Here is a 20082-nt window from a genome sequence, read left to right on the forward strand (position 1 = left end):
CTCGTAACTTAACATGGGAAGAATATTTCTTTTGCTCCAGGAGGTAAGAGAAAAAGTCAAAAATTGCTTGTTTTGAGGAGACTGATTTTTTAAGATTTAAAATCACGAGGATAAAGTAATGGAATCCCAACGTACTTGAAAGTAGTTTTCAATAAATTAAAATATTAAAAACCTCCCTCTCAAAAATACCTTTTTTTTTTCTTTCACTTCTTGTAGCGATACATTAATAAACAGCTTTTAAAGTCATAATATTTAAAACTGTTGCTATAACTTGGTTATTTGTAACATAGATTTACTACTCTAAATAACGGGTAAAAAAAGTTAATATGTGGATTGTAGGTGGTAAAAAAAAAGTATTTATGTACTTCCGGGCAAAGCTAAATGGTGATGCTACAAGACATCATAGTTACTGCTGTTAACTCGTCAATACACACTGCACAGCGCATTCAACTGCTAATTCATTCAATACATGATGCAAACACTGAACAAGCTCAAAAAAGTGACAAAGTGGATTCTACATGTAACAAATGGAGTCAACATCTCATCCACATTGAGGTCATTAGTGATACTGATGGGTCACGAGATGAGAATAGAGCAGTGAGGGAATGAATGGGAGAGGGAAACAGGAGTACTTCAAGAAAACCTACAGCCTCGTGGAAATGTCTAGCCAGTTTCCCATTTGCGAAAAATCCAGGCCTGACCCCACCGGGCACCAGATTGCCTTGGTGAGAGGCGAGTGATCTGGCTCTATGAAGTGAATCCACTTCTTCCCAGAAACTATTAATGGTAGGCAGTGAAATCCATACCTGTTACTTTTCACCAATATCAATATTTCACAGGTATATCTGCGACCAGTTTCTACAGGTAGCAGTGAAACTCTGTGAAATTGGCTACCTAAAGTGATACCACCAAACAGTGAAGAAAATCACTGTTCACAGAATGAAAGCCTAGCAGAATATTATGGAAGTAGATGAATTCACTGGTAAGGGCAGCCACTGCAATCTAGCAGCCAAAAGATGAAGCTCTTTCTTGTACGTAGTTCCTTTCGAAGCCACCAGGTTACCATTGCTGCTAACCAAGAGCAAAGCTTACTTACATTGTGAGATTCCTGCGACTTTTTAGGACCTATGCCGTGTGCATTTTCCACTCTGAAGTGCAGGAAAACAGTACTGTCTGCTGAGGTAAGGTCTAGTTGGCAGTGATTTCACCAAACCCCTTCATTTCACTTTTCATGGGTGTGGGGAAGCAGTTACAAAAACTAATTGATAGTGATTTTACCATTCAGTTTTTCACAGTTAAATTTCACCGGAGCCTATACACACAAATACACAAAAGTAACAGATAAGCCTAAGCCCACCACTAGAAATTACTCACCAAATGCAAATGTTAAGATTAAATACTGTGCAAATAACCTGCAAAACCGTTAACTGCTGTGACCAGCCACGATGATAATTTGAATTGCAATTGGTGCCTGGCATAGAAGGTAAGACTGCAAACTCGAGGCATTCCTAGGAGCAGGGCTGTAGAGAGGAGTGAGCGGGAGAGGGGACGGGAAAAAAAATCCCAGATGCTTACACTTCGGGGGGACCGGTCGAGTTTCAAGATTATTACATAATATAATTCATTACAAGTTATGCCATACGCACAGATAACATTTACAGCTATGGCTACGTTAACATTTAAAAGTTATTAATATACATATTTTTTTTTTAATTTGCAGAGATCTAAAAGTTGTGTATTAAATAACAGGGAGGGACCCAACAAACTTACTTGTCCCTGGGCCCTTAGTTTCTCTCGTTGGCCTTGCCTAGCAGCAGTACTCTTGGCAGGAGTGGCAAGACAAGGAGATGTAGGCCAGAAACCATTTTCAATGTCTTACCTGGTTAACCAACATACCTACTCATGTGACAACAGTGGCTGGAAACTCATCAGGAGTCACTGACTACACATTTCGCCACCCTCTGAAACTAGCTTTAACATTTACCTGTAATTTGAAATCAACCTGTATACAGAACTAACCTAGAAGTACGAGTTTGCTACCTGATTTTGCTGTGCCAGAGAGCTTGAAACATACTCCGGGGGCAGCTCCACATCACTCTTGCTTGGTGCAGTGCTTGTGGATGGCCTGTGTGGAAAGAACACAGTTTAAACGAGGTCCATAAACTTCTCAACACTTTTTAAGGACCTTTAAATTAAACAAGAGCTAATAGAATATGAAGTTTTCTAAAAAAATTTTAGGAACAGACCGATTTTTAAGTTAGAAAGATAAAACCTTTTTAAAGATAATTTCCACATACAGTAATTTAAGTGGATAGTAGTGATAAACTACAAGGGAATTAAAAATGCAGACTGAGCAGTGATGTAACCTGGTAGTCAAGGTCAACGGCTGGAATCCACAGAAAAAAATCTGAAAACCAGCATTGGTGCTGAACCATAGAATGCTAGATTAAAGATTTTGCACTGTATGAATTATTACCAGCATGCAATAAGACACTGGCAACTATACTCACCTGTTAATTACATCGTAGCATGCATCACACACTCTTACTTCCTTCTCGAAACCGAATTTTGGCACGGTAGATGTTTTGGACGAACATTGGGCACAGAAGACTTGCCCGCATGCGCGACAGTGATGCTGCAAAAATGCAATCACAAGAAAAATGTTAAAAGTTACTTGGGATGATTATGTTTTTACACGCATAACACACAAGAAATTTACGCAGATCTACAATGAAACATAAATTGATTCACTTAGGCTACTGAGAATATTTAAATTTTGTTAACAACTATAACTAAATTTTAATTGTAAAAGAGATAAATCTGGTTGAGAATAAAAAGAATTAAAAGCCAACACCGAAAAATAAAATCAGTAATAAGTGAATTACAATAAAACCAAAATAACACTGCAAATCATATAAATACAACAAATAACCAAAATGCAAGTTAATCATTTAGCACCTAAAAGAAACTAAAAACATGAAAACAATCATAAATTTGACAAAACTACTAATCAACAACAGTTTCCAGCCTGTAGGCGGGTCAGCCAAGTAAAATGCCTACTCTGTCCTTCCACCATTCCTCATTCTTCACTTTATTTCAGTCTTCTCCTCTCTCCTGCACTGCTTTTAACTAGTATCTGCTATTCCCATCTCCTCCTTGGTCTTCCATGGTTGGACATGGCCATACCATCTCATTCTCGCTTTTTCAATGATGTTATTCAAGTCCTGTACTCCTGCTCTTGTTTGCACTATCTCATTCCTGATCCTGTCTCGCCTCGTAACTGCCAACATTCTCCTGATAAACTTCATTCCCATTGCTCTGATCTTCCAGCTACTACTAAACAAAAATATTATCGTTTATTATGGTAAATTCATCAAATGTAATTTACTTACCTTAAGTTTTGTACCAAAATGTATGAACTAAATGGAATGCATAAAATATTACATTGTTTGATCCTGCCTTTCTTACACACAAAAATTCTGCTGATTTGTTTTTATTTTTCTGAGTAGCTTTGTTCTAACATGCTTATAATAATGATTTTATTGTAAGTACATTATGTGTCAGTAAAAATGGGACTATTTTGGTGTAATAAGTATTAAAAAAATGTTTAGTTTTTTTTAAATAATACTCTATTTATATGAGTAAAGACACTGTATAAAAATAAAAACAATAACCCCAAAATCATCTATTTTAAAAACAAAACTTACACAAAAATAAAACCATAAAATTTTCTCACTAATGTTTACATTATGGCAAGCCCTGAGCAAATAACTGAGCAAAACCACATTGGCTTGATACTAATTATGTGTTGGATGACTCATGATAGCAACAGCCTGTGTTGTGACTTGGGTAGCTTGTACTATTTGAAAAAGGTCAACATTATTCAAGGTTTTTGTAGAACGGCTATGAGAAGAGCCTTAAGGCAACAGTACTGCCAAGATAATATTGGGCTCTGAACCACTTGGCTGCCAATATCTCTAGGGCCACGTCAATTTGTTGTTGGGTTTGAACACCTGAGTTCAACGCCATAAAGATCACTGGGGAAAAAAAAAAAAAAACTGCAAGACAAAACAAAGGCTGAATTCTTTTCACGAACAAGAGTTAACAGTAATAGCAAAATAATTTTTATGTATCAGAATAAGCAACGACGCAAATGTAAGAAACTAAGATTTAAAAAATTCAGATAATAGCACTCCGAAAATTTAATTTGCAAATTTATGTTTATATTTTGTTTCAAATAAAAAAATAATTTACCGTGAAATGTCAAGCTACATGGGTTTGTTGTTTTATGAGAAGCCGACGGCCGTACCTTGCGCTGCACCACTCCAAACTGCACTCGACAGCGATGGCAGCAGTCGCCATCCGCCCACTCGGGCGCAGTATCGGCAGAGAACATGGCATCGCTCTCGTTTAGGGCCGGGAACTTGCAGCCTTCCGCCTTCATTATGTTCACCGTGTCCTGACATAACACCACAATGCCCTTCAAACCGAGAAATATGAAAACAATGTTTACGATTGCAAATCATGTTGCAATTTTCAGTATCTTAAAAATACGGTTCAAAACTGAAATACGGAAATAGAATTACTCATCTACCCTCAGCGCATTCGTAAATGCTTTTAATAAACAGATACCACTCTGATAGCTTGAGTAGGTTTTACATTGTGTGGTACAGGACAAAAAAAGAAGGAAGGTACAGGCGATGGACCATCCTGAAACCATCCTCCCTGAAGTGGTTTTGGGAACCCAAGGAAAACCAAAATCAGGATTGGACTGAGATTGGAACTCTGGTATTCCTGAATACAAGTATAACATTCTACCATTGCATCATATCTGTCAGTCCCGCCCCACAAAAAGACTAACCTTAATCTACTCGTTTAAACTGTTGTTATAAAGAGAAGCACAACCATAGCAGTGGGTTATATGCAAAGGATGAAAAAACTACAGAGTACAAGAACATGCATGCCACGGGTGTGCAATAGTTCACATGTATATACTACCTGACAAGCACAAGAAACTAAAGGTGGGTTAAAGTTAAAATAGGCAGGGAGTTAAATTGTTTTGTAAAATGAAAGCAATGAAAAATAATACAGTGGATTACTACTTTAAAGTTTAAAATGCATCTTGAACATTTATCTCTAAGTACCATATATTATATAATTAATTCACTCCATTTCTGAGCAAATTATCTTTGTCAATTTTAAATGGTGAAATATGACAAAAACAAAAGGTAAATATATAATGAGTATTTTTAATATATAACCATTATTTCAAACAAAAATTTACCAGTAACACTATACTGTACTGCTGCTAAACTTCTTGGTGTACGCTTACTGCTGGCACCAGTACCATTAATAGTACTCGATTTATAAACAGACCCTTTTGTTGTGTGTGTGCTGTCTGGACGATATACACTGGCTGTCACTATTTTTCAAAAAAATATATATATACATATATATATATGTGTCAATGGTACTGTTATGCTCTTGTACTCTAACCCTTAGAAACATGCATAAAATGTTATTATCATGAAATACACACTCTTGGACACAGGTAGCTAGGTAACATATATCAACACATAGGGATATAATTCAGGTTTTTATTATTAAGAATAAAATGGCTATTCATCAGGGACAACTAACATATGTGTAAAGATAAAAATCAATATTAATATAATTAGATAAAAAATCACAGAAAAACAATCCTAACGATACTGAACATGACTCGTGGATATGCGCTTATGTAAATTAAACACCAGGAAAATACGTAGCACACATGAATCGTTCACAAAAGATCGTTAGTGTAAGTCCAGAAAATCAATCAAATGATGTTTTTACGGACGCATTCTTACATAACAGAAAAATGTTTGAAATCATAGCACAATTAATTAGTATGATTACTATTTATGTTTATATTTGGGTTCGTATTTGCCTTGGCTTAACTCAGTTTATATGGTAGAGACACAAAACTTGTACTCCCATTTCACCTCTGGGTATCACAAAATAAAATAATAATTTAAATCTTGGAACTAACAATTCATGACGTAGTTCAGGATAATTGACACCTTTTACGTGAAAACTAATCAGTTTGTAGTCAAATCGGAGTTATTTACGACGAAATTACATACAGCTGGGTATGTCTATGGGCGATACAAAATGCAAGATCTTTACTTACAGATTTTCACTCCTAATAACATATCCGTCAGAATATGCCCTTATAATCTTACACATTATTTATTTATACGTCGTTTAAGCTCATCCTGAGTGTCGGATGGCATAATCTAGCTAGCTATCTTTCAAATTTAAAATAGGCCTCGCGCCTTTGCGTCGGCATCAGACGCCTTCATACAACCAAACTTTTATTAATTAAGACGTTCTAGACGCCTCACATCTAAAACACGGCCTCTCATTGGCCGAAACCAAAATCGGTTAGCGTAATTTACAATATAAATACCGTAAATAACACTTATTAATACAATTGAAAACACAGAAATGCGGTAAATTTAAAACAAAAATTTCCAACAATGAAAATTTCTTTAAGTAACACCCCGAATAAAATCATCGTTTATTCGTTAAGTTCATTAGTCCTTAGAGGGGTATACTCAATTGACTGTCCATATAAGTCCATTTCAGGTCATAGAGCATAGTTCTCGTAGATATACATAATTAATAAAAATATATTTAAATAACTTTTGCGGGCGAACAATATACAAATTAAATAATAAAATTTCATAATAATAATAATAACAATCAAAATAATAAGACTTTATAAATAATAGTATCATTAAAATAAATCATTACTTTCTGTGCATTATGAAAATAGTAACAGCACAACACATAGTACACATGATAAAAAGTTTAAAAGTATTTAGAGGAATGTAGAAGAACATAGACAAACATTTAAGTAATGCTTGGTATGGCAGAATACACATAGTTTTAATGTAACACTTTATTGACAGAAGAAAAGTTTAGAATAATGCGTTAAATTGGTGATATTAAATGCACGGATGTACTGCAAACACTACACAACACTAGTGTTATTTGCTATCCACTTTGACACAACAATAAATACTTGGGGAGTAAAGCATCGGTGAAAACTTCAAGGATAAAATCTGCAAATAAATAACTTAATTCTAGGTAAAATCGTTATTTAAAAACATCAGTTTCAATAATATACTTGGTTCCTCAGGAAATAATAAAAAATAAAAAACTGTTAAATAATGTTTGTATTTTTAGTTATTTTCATAGCAGTAATTAGGATGAAATTTGAAGTCAAACAAATTGTTTCACAAACCTTAAAAATATTAATTCATTAAAAGCACCAGAAACAACGTAAATCGAGTACACAACCAATTGTAAAACCAAGGGGGACTAACACTCACTAGTGTAGAAACCTGACAATGACAGCTTAGTTGCGGCTGCCAGTTCTGCTGGAGAGCAGTGTTGTGTCGTAAACAAGATTACTTATCAGTGAGAGAGAGAGTGAGAGAGAGAGAGAGAGAGAGAAGGGGGAGGGGGGAGAGAGAGAGAGCACTGCCAACACACCAGCACATGTAAGCAATTCCTAACTGATGCAGTCATTCATAAACACAGGAAAGGATAGCTTACACACGCCATTGGTAAATAAAAAATAATTCTGACTAAGCAACATGCTTTAAAATTATGATTTTATTAAATTTTTTCAGTGTTTAAATAATAATAATAATAATAAAAGGATTGTCTCTGCCGTCAACACTGCCCAGTGGGATTGCATGCATTTAAGGCTAGTGGCTAACTGCTGTTTTGTGCATCACAAAACCTGATACCACCATAGCTGTAGTCAAGGGTTCAAGAACAATGTGCAGGGTAAGATGCTGTAATGTTGGTTTGTTGTGATTTCACATGTTTCATAGGTACTTAAATTCAATTGGTGCTACCATTCATTATTTTGCACAGTAAATTATTTATTATTATCTCACATTTGAAAATGACAGCAACCACATTTTGGATTCACAAGCCAGTACTGACAATAAAAATTTATTTTCTCTTTGTAATCTTTCACAGTTTCTTTTTTAGGTGCCAGTTAGTTAACTCAATAAATATCAACTTTTCATCACTGTGCCTTTGACATTTGCCATGGCACATTGACAAAATTGGAGAAGGGGGGGGGGGGGGGGTTACACAATGTTGTTTTTTCCTTTCATTTTTTTTCTGGGCTATATTCATGTCAACATTGAGACTAAACAGGAAGACATTACAAATAATTTTTCCATCAGAACAATAGTCACAAAATATTGTATTTTACACCATTTGAAAATTCATAGAATCCTACTCCTAGTGCCTAGCAGTAATATATCTTACATGTGGTGAAGCCCTAAAATAGTAATAAGGGAAAAAAATTAATTGCATAAATCTTAAGAGAAGCCCTTCCTCAATGGCTAGATACAGTACTCATGACTTTAAAACAAGTACGGATTTTGTACATATACTGGGTATTACGCTTCCTAGGAGACCTATGGTTATGATATGAAAACCACATTACCTACTCCACAAACACATTAAAAAATGTAGTCCATGACTCATCTAATCAGTAAATTTTAAAATTTTTTGTAAATATTCTAATTTGCAACAACTGTCTTTACATATGTAGTGAAAAGGTAAATGACAAAAAATGAGTATCTTGCAAAACTGTGTCACTTTCATGAATGATGGGCACCTCTGTAACTGTGATCGCTACGAGGTGTGGGTTATGAGTATGGTCGCAACCACATGACTCAAAAATTCATGGGAACAGATTCTGTACCTCAGTGGTTGAGAGTACACTTTAATCTTGTAGGCCTTGCCACCGTAAGTGTGTACTAGTGATGGCAGGAATCAATGAAATCAAACATTGCATTAATTTCTTATTCTGCAGTTAAGGGACTGAATCTTGAAGCGAAATATAGGTATATTCTTTGTCGCAATCGCAATGTAATTAGTACAGTATTGTCTTGATTAACCGAGGTTCTGAGCTATCCAAGCCAACCTAAAGTGCCATTAGCAGGAAAGACTGTTGAAAAATTTTCACAGTAAAAATCTCTAAAGCAGCCAAATGTTTAGTTGCTGAAATCAAGGACTACTTGCAGTTGCTTTGAGAATATCACTCAGTTATCACACCATGCTTAATGTTGAAAACTTGAGAATGATAGTTTTCAGTAGAGTGTTTAAGTATTCCCAAGTTGGAAGCTAGAGCGTGCCTTTGGGGGTAACACTATTTTCAACATATATTTTTGTGGTGTGTTTCAACTCCAAATTATTTCCATGAAATAATTTTGCTGTAGTGACAAAATTCAGGGTGATTGTAGAATTACCTCAATTGAATATTGTCCAGATGCTCAGTGTTCAATCTTAAATACTTTATTATTTACAATCAAAATTTTCAGCGCTAACTTCAAGATGTATGTGTACCAGTCTTGGGAAGGAATTTGGACCATTAGTCGTATTGATGTTTTCAACTTATTTTGTCATGATGAACCTGCAGCCAAAGTTTGTCAGTTGAATTTAGACTCATCCTGTAAGTGTATATGCATCAAATATATAAACCAAAATTAATTATAGCAAATGTAATACAAATGTTTCTACAATTAGCAAATTTTTTCAAGTCAGAAAGCTACAACATTTTCTGAAAAAAAAAAAAAAATTGTCCACATGATTTTAAGTGGACAGTCTCTTAAGTATATTTATTAACACGTGACTATAAACTTAAGTAAGGCATAAAAAAAAAATGCTTCTGGAAATTAAAGTTTTGTGACTTTCAGCATCGCTGCTGTTTATTTAGGGACTCTTGTGACTAGAGGTGTAAAAGTAACGAAAAAAAGTGTACCCGTATGTATTCGTTACTATAACAATTAGTACTCGTTACTATTGTATCGTTACTCGTTACTTCTGATAACGCATAACATGCTATGTTATGTTGCAGCAACGAATCGAGTCGTATTGCGTACGTGTACAGTATGACGTCGCGTAAATAATAATAATAAATAGAATATTAACAATTAACAATATTTGATAATTAACAGTTTTGTTAACCAAGAAACAATTAAATCTCTATTAGAGCGGTTTTATTATATTATCTCTTTTAAGATAAAAACGTGAAAATACGCGATAATAAAAAAAAAACATATTTCTAATTTGTAAAAAATACTTTCATATAAACAGTAAAAAAACTTGGACGACGAATTTCCAAATTATACTTTACTTAATAAACAAACATTGTTCTTTGTAACGTAAATTCATCGAATATGCGCGCGCATGCGTAAAACATACGAAAAATGTGAGTAACGAAATGCATCCGCGTGTAACGTTTCGTTACTCGTTACTAGATGTCGCACCCGTTACTCAGCACCGAATACATACGGTTTGCTACAGCTCTACTTGTGACACTTGTGTACAGTACTTCAGTTTCATACCTTTCCTGACTTTCCTGACCCCGTGCACACACCCTGATAATTTCTGAAGACCCACCGACACAATTTCGCCCGCCGCGGAAGCACGGCCGCCGCTCACCTGCACAGCTCGGTACTTGGGGCTGTTCCGGAAGGCGAAGGCCCAGGCCTGGATGAGCTCCAGCACCTTGTTCTTGACCTCGTCGTGGGCGGTGCTGCGAACCAGCTCTCGCAGCTGCTCCATGTACTGCTTGGTGCCCACCTCGTCCTGGATCAGGTTCCCGCAGTTCTTCACGCACGACTCCAGCACCTGCGGGCAAAGCATTTGTCGCTGAACCAACTTCATCGCCGATACTGCTCTCTAAACTCTTTTTAGCCGAGGGGAAAATTAAATGGAATTTTCACCGAGAAAGTGCAGCAGTCAGCGGTTTCTGGCAAAAAGTATCAGCACAGAGAAATCACACACAATGTGTAAATACGCGTTTCCGTGGAGAGAAAAAAAAGACAAGCTACTTTGAGATATCAATTTTACAAATGGCAGCATAAAAAAAAAAAAAACTTGTTCGTTCACAGACCTCATCACAGCGTAGGAAGATACTCCAATCAAAAAGTTGCATGCCGCAAGTAAGAGATAATTTATGCAGTCGAAATAGGACAAACACAATTAGTTTAAACAAAGCTCACAGCTGCTAGCGAAAGAAAGGCACTAATAACATTTTTTGTTTAGAACTTCGTCAATTAGATGGCATTGCCTTAAATTTGTAACACAATATTGTTTGGTGCATCCATCACATCTTGCCTAGGGGTTACCTGCCTTCCCACAAAATCAAGCTGAAGATTGGCGTCCTGGTTTTGCTGTAGCGTAGCCTTGATTCACCGAGATTGTGCAATCAATGGTACTTTAAAATCAAAATTTCCCATTTTCAAGTGCGTATCCTACGACTTGAAACTCGGTAGTGATGTTCCTTATGTTATGAACTTATGATATATTCAGCCCAGGTAACACCAAGTACTTCAGCTAGTAAGTAATAAATTCTTATGCAATATAACAAAACAAAATAACATTTGAAAAGGGTTTTTTCATAGCATTAGGGAAAAAGATCCAAAAGCAGCCATATATTTAAGTACTAGTAGTGTAAAAAACAGGAATGAAATGGAATTAAACATGAGAGCCAGGAAAATAAAAATTGAGTTCTTTTGTGTTTGAAATTTATAGACCTAAGATTCAACCCTTAAAACCTACTACATGTATTTATACTTCATGCCTTTGGCTAACAGATTTAGACATAGTTCATTCAACAACATAATATCACTATGTATCTCATGGTAAAATCAAAAATCACCTTGACTTAATTAAAGTTAATATACATACATTCACTGACACAAAACCCCTACAGTATGTCCAATTGGATGGTTCTGAACAACTTTTCAGCAAACCAACACACCTTAGTCCCAATTATTAAAACATATCTCACTCACAGTCAACATAACAATGATAAACCAAGAAAGCTTACCTGCAGTCCAAACTTTGCGATGTGTGGGTTCGGATTGTTCAGTTTTTTCTTAATTGATGCAAGGGCATGCTTGGGCCTGAAAAAAAAATTGGTCAACACTTTGAAATATAACCTACAGAAATTCATGCCTCTTTCAAGGTTTTAGAGAACTTATAAATAAAATAAGTAAAAGTTTCAGAGTAAAACCACCAGGTAAAATTTCCTTATGTCACTATGTTTTCCGGAAATTAATAATAAAATTCACAAAATACTTTGTTTTTAAAAAATAAATGTTCCTGTATTTACCTTGAAAACAGCGTCTTTATATTCGAACTAATTTCTGAGAAATCACTGTTTATAGCTTACATAAAAATACCTATATATTGATGCAGCCATAGCCATTTTTTTTACGTTCTTATACATAGAGAATCACAGAATCTGCAAACTTAATATTAACAATAGTCCATTCCAAGGCCACGTTTGTTCATGTTCAGTATAAATATTAAAAATTCGTTACATCATAAGAATAGTTGTTTGGATTAGCTTAGCTCCATTAAAAATACTTTAATATATTGTGAATGGTTAGTTAGGTTAGTATAACTGTAGTAAAAAAAAATTAATGGTTGCTTAGGAATTACAATGTAGCATAGCAAACAGTTCGCACAAGTCCATTCCAAGTCCATATCAACAGTAACCAAAGTTTGCGGCTCGCACTAGCACCTCAGTAGCACATAGGTACTACAGGATAAATACATACATGAAAGATGTCCATGTCATATTTCATTCTTAATAGACTTATGTGAAGGAGAAATTATAGTATAGCTGAGCTATATTACAAATACTTATAAAAAAAAGTGTGGACGGTTGATGTACAGCTACATCAAATTACAGTGAAAGTGTGTGAACAATTGGTTAGGTCAAGATAAATACCTCGTAAATTAGTAATTTCTAGGCAACCATTCAAATTTTTGTATTTTTAATGTAGCTATACTAACCTAACCAACCAACCAACCACAATGTTTTAAAATATTTTTAATAAAGCTACCCTAACCTAATCGACCATTCTCAATATTTGACTTAAGACACAGGTCCACACGGGAAAGTAAAAAAATGGCAACAGCCGCTTCAATGCACAATATTGTAGTGTAACCTATAAACGGTGATTTCTCAGAAACTAGAAGGAATTTAGAAACACGGTATTCAGGGTAAATAGATGAACGTCTTCAGTGTTCGAAAAAAGTATTTTCTAAATTTTATTATTTTATCAACGAAAAAGCAGCGACGCGAGAATTTTTTCACAACGCCCTTTAAGAGAATGATTAAAAAGGGGCAGGAAGTGGGAAAAACATTTTGTATTTTACTTCCGGAAGCTGAATCTCCTTCAGAATTTGGATTTTTCGAATACAATAAGTTTAACATAATATGGTTGGGTGCACATCACTATACTTACGGGACATCGCCCTGTCTAATAAGATCACAAATCTGTAGAATCGCCGGCCAGTCTGGTTCCAAACGCAAATTACTGGTAGCTTTATCTGAAAATAAATATGAGCATTAATAAGTTTCCATACTAGGTACCCAACAAGGAAACAATTTTATAAATGTAATTGTTAATACTAATACGCACCTAATAACCTATCGAAATTTGCAGTCGATGACCTAAACATTATTTAAATCACTCTCAAATAAGCCTGATTACAATAACACTTCACATTTACAATAAAACAGTAACGAACAGTTCGTAAGAAGGCAATAAGCCCTTCAAGGCAAATATATGAGTCAAACTGTCAAATTGTATAATCAAAACAGCAAAATCATGTGACTGCCACCATAGACTAGCGATAACAGAGACCACGCAAACATGTTTCACAGTACTAAAGAAAATTTATTTCTACGATATTGCAACGATACAATTTAGAAGATTTGCCCAACCGACTGTTAAGCATCGTAAATAAAGCTAATTGTAGCGCCATGTAGGTTTGAAGACCAAAAATTGGCTGAAGATAGTGCTTACATTATGGAAAGTTTTAAATTACTCTTTTATGGACTTTTTATATACTTTATTTATAACTGTGACCCTCTGTCATACTTACTAACCATTATCATACGTGATCAATAACATTCTCAGAAATGTTTTGGGTGGAACAATATGGTGATGGTAAGGTGAAAAATTAACTTCATCTATGTCGCTGCATGCACAGTTCATAACTCTATGCTTTTGGGCCATTTCATTAAGCCCGGCTTATTGGGAAGCCTACTTGATCCTGAGGTACATGATGCTTGCTGTTTTAATTTAGTGCGTTGAAAGATATTGAACATAACAAATACTTGTGATATAACAATGAATAATAATCTTAAGATGATTACTAAGTATACACTTATGACTATAAAAATAAAGTCCCGAAGTTGGCCGAAGGTGAAGTCTTCGGGCATGTTCGGGTTGGTCCTCAACCCTTTGTGAAACGTAGGCTTCCCGCTTCGGGACCTGTCTATACCGTCAGCTGCAGTCGGAAGGCACCCAGGATATCACTGCCAGCCACCACCATTGTTGTGTATCAATAATATTGTGTTTTAACAGTAATCAGCAAGATGCTGGCTTATAATATACAGTGCTAAATATGTGTGTTTCTTAATTTATATAAAAAAAAGACTGAACGCATTTTATAATTTAGTTGGTAGTAATTGTTACTGTAACTTCCGCTTCCTTTGTAGTCCTTGCAAATAGTCCTGTCCGGGCTACTACTGAGGCCAACCGCGATTAGGAGGTGTTTTATTGCCACACATAGTTTCTTGCCTATTTTACTGTTATTCGTCTTTAGTTTCTTTTAGGAAGGTATTGATGATACCGGTCGGTGCTCCTTCAATCTACACAGACTACCATGTCACATAGCCGTTTCGACAGGGCGGGTGCATCACACTGACATGCTAAAAAGACTGGCATGGCCAATGTATCGATTTTCGCCAGAGTGGCAATTTATCAGAGTTGTTTCTTTGTATTAAATGTGTTATAATTGAGTAATTGTTAGACATTATTTTTTCAGCAATGGACATTTATTAAAATATTACTAATTCTGACTAAGCACGATTATGCTCCAAACATGGCCTGACCTACTCCACAGTTTTCTACACATTTGCGTGGTAACCGGCTTGTAGTGGTGCGTGTCGACATCAACCATTTGGGTTAAGCTGTTTCAAACCGCTAAGCCCCTAACCCTTGTTCATCACTTACAAAGTTTTCAATAATAGTGTAGGTAATCTTCATTCATAGGCTCAGTGACTTGCCCTCTATGGCTGGCTTGAACTCATGAACCACATAAATTGGTTATTAGTGTCCTCTCGAGGAACTTTTTGCTTAATCCGTAACTATTAATTTTGGCTTGAATGCAGGTTGCGGCACAGGGCCTCTATGTTATGAATCAGTTACCAATTTTACTTCAAGTTAATATGACCCAAGGACATTGATGCATGCCTTTTAGCCCACATGGCATTTAACTAATTTAAGTAATATAGGATAGTTGATACATCTTACATAATTATTTGTCCACATGCAAGTACTTTCTTCTTGTGTGTCTGCACATATGTAATTTATGGTTTCTGTTTATATAGTTTCAACATATGGGAATATTCACTACGCTGCCGTCGACCGGGTTCCCGTGTTCGAGACCGGACGTGTATCCCAGCGGGAAACTGACTCTTATTGAAATTGTGTTCCGGGAGGGCGCCAGGTTAGCTCAGCGTCTAACCAAATTTGGATCTCATGGGTGCGTTCCACTAGGACCGTCGGCGAAGTTCGTGGTTGGTGGGGCCCCTAGTTGGTATCACATCACAGGCCCTGTGCAGCATAATACACTGATTTCTAGCTGGGATACGGAGGCTCAATACAATAAAAGACACAAACTCGTGATTTATATTGTCGCCCACGGAGGGTGCGGAGTGGTCGTTTAATCAGGTAAATGATTAAAGTCGCAAATTACACTTACATTACACTTGCCGGCACACAAAGAATTACCCAACAAAGTTACACTTAGTTCAATATGACTGCTCTGACGTACTGTCACTAGTTAAGCCCTCACGCCAGTCGAGGTTAAGGGGGAGTTTGATTGGAGGCGGCCAATCCCGAAAATTGCTAACCAGGTGGCGCCTGGATTCACCTGTGTGAATCGCGGCCCGCAGTTAAATTAGATAAAAAGTTTACACGTAGTTGTCGTTGGCGCCTGTGCACTCGACATTAATGAAAGTTCATTGGTAGCGGGAGTCGGCCCGTGCTGTAAGGCTAACTACCCCGCGTATTGTCTCGTACGGGGAGTTTATAGTTAAGTGGCTGGGTTAGTAAAAGGACCGGGGATGCATGGGGAGTTAACATAAACAAAGAAAATAGGTTTGGGTTGTATGACTATATTTACCAGCAGCACTGGTCAGTGTGGACTAAGGATGATGGCTCCCCGTGGAACGCAAGTCCGCCCCGGTCCGCGAGTCGCTCGGTACTCGCGTTTGCCTTTGGCGCGAGGGAAGATCTCAGCGTTCTCTCACGCCAAAGTTGTTAAAGTACCATTATTCAGAAATTATTTTCATAATAGGCTGAGAGTAGCTCTAAATTTGTACATTAATTATTGCTAATTAACCTGATTGGCAGATACTCTTTAATAATTAATGTTAACTAATTTACGTAAATTAAGTTTAAATATTAAGAGTCACACCAGAGACTGTTCGTCACTTGCTGACTGCTCCAGTGGCTAGTTACACACAAAAAACAGGGAGGTAATATTTACGTTAACACAACACTATAATTAATTAAAGCTGAAGGCCACAAAGGCGGCACTCACAAACTTATTAAGGTAAGTTCACACGTGAGTGACTTGGGCACTCCTGCGTCACACTTTCCTTGGGCGGGGTTTTTAATTAATAGTGAAGTTACTATTAATTTATGTTTGATTGTTAATGAACTGGGGTCGAGGTGTTTAATTAATTAGACATGGCCCTTGGTTCTACCTTGGCATCGGAGGCTCGCCTGACTCGGGTGGGCCATGGCTAGGGGTGCATTCCGTTAGCGGGGTCGGGTAATGGCGGATGCAGGTCGGGCTTTGGGTGGCCTTCGGCTGGACGACGTCAACCCTTATGTGTTCTGTAGTTTTCATGTATGCTCAGTCAAGCCATGTCTCATAACGACCATCCTTGCGTAAATGTTTCGGCTCACGTCTCTTCATTTCAATGCAGCGCATTGCCGAAGCCTGTCCTGCTAGCCTTTCGATAAGGCTAGGTGGCCCTTAATTTACCACCAGCAGTCCAAGTAAGTCACCATCAGTCACAACCACATGACCACTAATATCTATAGCGACGAGCTGAGACTTCAGGACTAGACAGGACATGTGTTAGACAGCACCTGTATGAGGGTCGTGTACGAATAAAGACAATCAAACCCGAGTTACTAAAACAGGAATTAGCAACCTTTATTAGTATAGCGTCCCCGGTGGCCACAATAGACAGAGATGTCAGGCCAGCACCTGATGTCTGCTAGCCACATGGTGACGATATGCCTCGAGAAGTCTCAGCTCTACCTGCGGACTAACTCTCAGGCCTGTACTTTAAATTAGCTAGCACCATCAACATCATGGCAAAAGGTGGCAGGTCATCAGCATATTGTGGACAATATTTAGATATCCACAATTTTATTAGATAGGTACTTATATTTATGTAAGTAGAGTATTTTACTTGTAATTCTATGTTTTTATATAATTTAAGAAACAGAAGTACCTCCCACGACAGGATCGTCCTACGTAGCATGACCTGTGTTGTAAGTACCATTCCTATGTAGCGTGCTGGGTGCAAGGTGGCTGTCCTACAGCATGAGGCCATGCAAAGTGTGGGCTGTCCTGGGCGCCAGTAAATTTTTTTGCCTGCCTGACTGAGCTGAAAATCTTTTCTAGCATTTCACACAGGCTTCATGCACTTAGTAAGGGTTTAGTGCTGTGCCCATTTGAAACGTTTTTGGCGACACAATTGAGTAACGTGCGCCCGATGACATTTAACATCTTTGTAGCATTTGCTTAAGAATGGTCCTTACCACGGAGCATTCGTTTCAGGATTCTGCAAGATCCAGTCGCAAATAGTATTTTTTATTTGAGACATACTATACATAACTAGCCCTTATGTTGATGTATTTGCTTAATGTACTTACCTAATAATCTATTTGTATGTATGCATCATAAGAACATATTGATACTCTTAATATTTAATCCTAACATATATTTTTAGTAAGAAAAAATAATTCAGATGTTAAGTATATAGAGAGATAGACTTACGTATATTGTTCCATGAGCAGTGTACGATAAATATTGTTCAATGTTTTAGGAAAGAAATCCCAAACTTCTACATTTGGTATAGTGTTATTTTATTAGTCGGAGGGCACTGATCCCCCCTACGCCCCCACCCAAGACTCATCACTGGATCCACCAGTTTCGAACACCACTGTGTATGGATCCTATACTGCTGCAGCATATTCCTGCATGGGGCGCACCATGGGGATATGCCTTCTCCCTCTGTATTCCTAGTTATTTGTGGCTGTTGGTTTCTATTTCTTCCCTTTAGTGGTAAACCCTTTTATTAATTTTTTATTTGTGAACATAACTTTTTTTTGTACCTGGAATTATTATCAAAATGAAGACTCTCCTGAATTATGTTGACTAATTTTGCAGAATTAAGCGAGATCAGTTTCTTCGGTCTTGACACTGAGTGCTGGGACTGCATCACAGAAAAGTTTAAATAAATCTTTTTCTGTAAAATTACAAGTAGCTATTTGAAAAGACAAAAAAGAGCACAGTTGACAGAGAAATACTTCTTTCAAATCATTGATACTAGTAACACCACAGGTAATGTTAATTAGGGATGGGCCTAGACTAGAAAACTCTAGCCTAGTTGAGCAGGTAGCTTTACCTTGACTTGACTCAAAAGTAGTGCGATGACTTTATTCTTATAAGAGGTTATTTTTATTTTGTATCTTGCACATAATTAAGAATAATTGATTATTTAAACAGTCTTCTGCAGAAGTCAGGCACCAAGGTTATAGTACATAAAAGATTTTAGATGATAATTACCGGACAGACCAGTTGGTCAGTGATGTGAAATAATTAAATCCTTGAGTGCAGAGAGCAGCCTGCCTCTGGGGATGATGAATTCAGACTGGTCAGCGCCTTTGTGCTCATGCTGATAACCATTATGTTATAAAGTAAATAAAACATTATCACACTTACATAGTTAAACTATGTATGTATGTTATTACTGCATAAATCTTTATAAAACTTGCATTTAAAAGATTAGTTCTTAAAATTTAATTTTTTACAGGAATGAGTTCTGAAATGTAGTTATGTATTATGAAATTAAGACGTATTAAATGTTTGGACGTCTGATCTGTTCTACCAAAAAGAACACTGCCCTTGGGGTTACAACTAAACCAATTACGTATAATTATTTTGTACATGGAACTGAATCTATTGTGCTCTCCCAACCTCTTCTACGGTTGGTGTTACACTATTAAAAAATGACACGTGCACATGTCACTAGTAGCAAACATGAGTTGATAAGAAAAGAAGCAAGGAGAAGTGTTACGAAAGAAACAAGGATAGGGAATTGAATCTGATTCCACAGGTGTAGGGCCCCTAGATGACATCAACTTAGGTATATGTTTTGTTTACCATCCTAAGTCCCATAAATGCACACTTTACAATGAAGAGACTGAACAAGTTAGAATTACACCAAGCAATACCACTTCAAATGCTCCAGTATAACATTTTGCTTGACTACATTTTATGCATTGTAAAATAAAAGGGTACCAGAACATTTAATTTTTGTAATAAAAGTTCACTATATTTGATAAGTTAAAATGAGATTCAGATCTCAATTATAAAGGAATCAATGCTACCATGCACCGTGATAATTAACTTGGATTCAAGTACAGGCATGAAGTGTTGACACAATAAAAATCTTTAATTCTGACCTGATTCCTTTTCATTCCTAAGACATGAGAATAACTCCTAAGTAATCACCACAAACAACAATCTAATATTTAAACTTTTTGTAATTTACTATTTTATTTTTGTAACATAACACAAAAACTGGGTTGAGCATATCATTTGTACTAAATAGTTTTGAAAGGTAAAACACAACAGCATTTAAAAAAAAGGCAAACCTACATA

General features: G+C 36.5%; 1 protein-coding gene across 2 annotated transcripts in view; it reads right to left on the reverse strand.

Moving 5' to 3' along the window:
* The window catches only part of LOC134537700 (hepatocyte growth factor-regulated tyrosine kinase substrate), a 39511-nt gene extending 25755 nt beyond the window's left edge, over positions 1-13756 (reverse strand). The window contains exons 1-7 of one of the 2 annotated variants that reach the window (XM_063378424.1): positions 13521-13756; positions 13344-13428; positions 11915-11990; positions 10522-10710; positions 4310-4459; positions 2511-2635; positions 2041-2125 (exon numbers count right to left, since the gene is read on the reverse strand). In XM_063378424.1, coding sequence (XP_063234494.1) covers positions 2041-2125; positions 2511-2635; positions 4310-4459; positions 10522-10710; positions 11915-11990; positions 13344-13428; positions 13521-13560 — 750 coding nt within the window. In that variant the 5' untranslated portion in view covers positions 13561-13756. Of the gene's footprint in view, positions 1-2040; positions 2126-2510; positions 2636-4309; positions 4460-7291; positions 7383-10521; positions 10711-11914; positions 11991-13343; positions 13429-13520 lie in introns of those variants that run through there. The other variant, XM_063378425.1, reaches the window with a different exon arrangement.
* Between the last annotated feature and the right edge of the window lie 6326 nt (positions 13757-20082).

This window comes from Bacillus rossius, chromosome 12, assembly GCF_032445375.1.
Source record: "Bacillus rossius redtenbacheri isolate Brsri chromosome 12, Brsri_v3, whole genome shotgun sequence".
Classification (NCBI taxonomy): Eukaryota; Metazoa; Arthropoda; class Insecta; order Phasmatodea; family Bacillidae; genus Bacillus; species Bacillus rossius.